A 3237-nucleotide genomic window follows, 5' to 3' on the forward strand; every position below is an offset into this window, starting at 1 on the left:
AGCAACAATCACTAGACCGGAAATGAATGTCGCGAAGAGGGCAAGGCAGAGAGCAATGTGCCTAGTAGGCAAACCAGAAGAGAAGACGCACCACCTTGAAGACTAGACGTAGGCAAGACGTGATGGGAAGACGAGATGAAGGCGATGAAGGACAAGATGGACCTCAGGATGAACGCTATGAAGGGATGAACGGCCACACTGGATGACTTGGTACACCACACTGATTCCCTTTTCATAGCACAGATTACATCCTGCCCTTTACCACCAAAGTTTCGGATGTTGACTTTAGAATCTTACAATGGGGCAAAAGACTTGCTTGACAATCTTGAATCTTTCAAGACTCTCATTTACCTTCAAGGTGTCCCTGATGAGATAATGTGTAGGGTTTTCCCTACTACCCTTAAAGGGTCAGCACAAGTTTGGTTCATTAAGATCAAGCCAAACTTTATATCGACCTTCAAAGAGATGAGCAATAGCTTCGTCACCCACTTTATCAAGGGACAAAGGCATAAACGCTCGATGCACGCATTGATGAAGATTAGGCAGAGAGAAGACGAGAGCTTGAGATCATATGTCACTCGATTTAACAAAGAAGCCTTGCTGATAGATGAAGCGAATAAGATGGTCCTTGTAATTGCTTTCTCTAGTGGGCTCAAGGAAGGAGAGTTCTGCTTCTTGGTGCTGAAGAATAAGCCAAAGACTATGGTTAATATACTTTTTAAAGCAACAAAGTACATGAATGTAGAAGATGCGCTTATCGCTCGAAAGGACAGGAAGGGTAAGAGGAAGAGAGACAACATGAAGGATGCTCGATCTGATGCTAGGAAGACGACCTCCTGCTACGAAGGGAGGAAGGATGATAGGAGGATGAAGCCTCCTTCTGGACGAATCATTAACTTCACTCCCTTGAACATTCCCCTGGATCAAGTGCAGATGCAAATTGGAGATGATCCCCTGCTTGGATGTCCAGAAAAGCCAAAGGGAGACCTAAACAAGCGGTCTAGGGATAAGAACTATTGCTTCCACCGTGATTATGGTCACAATACCTCCAACTGCTAAGAGTTAAAGAGTCAGATCAAAGCCCTCATCAGGAAAGGAAACCTACAACGATTTGTTAGAGGCAAGACAGATGAGCAACCACCTCAAGGAGTGGAACACCCAAGGAGAGTAGAGGAGTGATCTATAGCACCTCTAGGAGAGATAAAAGTAATTTTAGGAGGCTCGGCATCAGGTGGAACTTCTAAGGCGTCAAAGAAAGCATACTTGTAGATGGTACAGAGTGTTCAAATTATTGGACAACTTCCTAAGCAATGTAGGATGGAGGACTCTCCCATCACTTTTACCGAAGAAGATGCCAAGTGGCTCCATCACCCGCATGACGATGCCTTGGTGATCACCCTGACAATAGCTGATTACACCACTATGCGAGTCTTGGTAGACAGCAGGAGTTACGCAGACATCCTTTATTGCCCAGCATTTCAACAAATGAAGATTGATAAGGAGTTGCTCAAGCCAGCAGACACCTCGTTGTTGGGCTTTGGAGGAATGAAAGTGCACCCAATTGGAACAGTCACCCTGGCCATCACCATTGGCGCGTACCCAAGACAGCGAACTAAGAGCGTCGACTTTCTGGTAGTCAATTGCTCTTTGGCCTACAATGCCATAATCAGAAGACCAACTCTTAACATATTGAGAGCCACCACTTCAACATATCACCTCTTAGTTAAGTTTCCTACGGAGTACGGTGTAGGAGAAGAAAAAGGAGATCAGGCCGCCGCAAGGGAATGCTACGTAGCCATGCTCGACATGGAAGAACAATTGTCCACCATGAGCATTGAAGATCGATGATTAGTAGTAAAGCCAATGGAGAAACTAGAAGAAGTTACTCTGGACAATGATCACCCCAAAAAGGTTATACATGTAGGAACTCATGCACCAGACATAACTCATCAAGAGTTGGTACTCTTCTTAAAGAGTAACATCGATGTGTTCGCATGGGGTCATAAGGACATGCTAGGAATTGAACCAAGAATAATGGTTCACAGTCTCAACATGTTGCCATCTTTCCCTCCAATCTAACAAAAGAGGCATGTCTTCACCCCCGAAAGAAATGAAGCCATAGCTGACGAAGTGCATAAACTACTAGCCCTAGGGTTTATTAGAGAGGTCTACTATCCGGATTGGCTCTCTAATATGGTGATGGTCAAAAAAGCTAATGGTAAGTGGAGGATGTGCGTAGATTTTACTAATCTAAACAAAGCATTCCCAAAAGATAGTTACCCCCTTCCACATATAGATCAATTGGTAGACTCTACAGCTAGTCATCAACTCTTAAGCTTCATGGACGCTTTCTCGGGGTACAACCAGATTAAGATGCATGATTCTGATCAAGAGAAGATGTCCTTCGTCACTAGCCAAGGGTTGTTTTGCTACAAAGTCATGCCATTTGGCCTAAAGAATGCTGGGGCTACCTACCAATGGCTAGTGAACAAGATGTTTCAACCCTAAATAGGAAGGAACGTGGAAGTGTATGTAGATGATATGCTAGTGAAGAGCAAGGAAGAGAGTCAGAACTTGGATGACCTTCAAGAAACATTTGAAATGCTCCAACGTTATAACCTAAAGCTCAACCCAAACTAGTGTGCATTTGGTGTCACGTCGGGCAAATTTCTAGGTTTCATGGTTTCATATCAGGGCATTGAAGTTAATCCAGAAAAAATTCGAGCCATTTTGGATATGGAACCTCCTAAGAACATGAAGGAAGTATAAAGCTTGAATGGAAGAGTAGCAGCTCTCAACAGGTTTGTGTCAAGAGCAATAGAAAAATGCCTACCATTTTTTAAAACATTGAAGAAAGCCTTCAAATGGACTGATGATTGTCAAAGGGCCTTCGAGAAGCTAAAGACTTACTTGTCGTCTCCCCCCTTACTCAGCCCGTCAAAACCGAATAAGGAGCTTTTCCTTTATTTGGCAGTATCACCTACTACTATCAACTCAGCCTTGATTAGAGAAGAAGAAAGGGCATAGATGCATGTGTACTACACTAGTAAAGCTTTGAAGGGAGCCGAAGAGAGATACCCCCTATTAAGAAAATGGCTCTTGCCCTGGTTATGACTGCCTACAAGCTCAAGCCATACTTTCAAGCTCATACCATAATCATCCTGACAAACAGACCACTAAAGAAACCGATGAATAGCCTTGATGCAACAGGAAGAACAGTCATTTGGGCCATCACAC

At 43.7% G+C, this 3237-nt stretch overlaps 1 protein-coding gene across 1 annotated transcript; it reads left to right on the forward strand.

Annotated features, from left to right (window-relative positions):
* Window positions 1–276: 276 nt before the first annotated feature.
* On the forward strand, window positions 277–1059 carry LOC126728137 (uncharacterized). The gene has a single exon (XM_050434006.1). The coding sequence runs from the start codon at window positions 277–279 to the stop codon at window positions 1057–1059; it is 783 nt and encodes a 260-aa protein (XP_050289963.1).
* Window positions 1060–3237: the final 2178 nt, after the last annotated feature.

Source organism: Quercus robur, chromosome 5 (assembly GCF_932294415.1).
Source record: "Quercus robur chromosome 5, dhQueRobu3.1, whole genome shotgun sequence".
Classification (NCBI taxonomy): Eukaryota; Viridiplantae; Streptophyta; class Magnoliopsida; order Fagales; family Fagaceae; genus Quercus; species Quercus robur.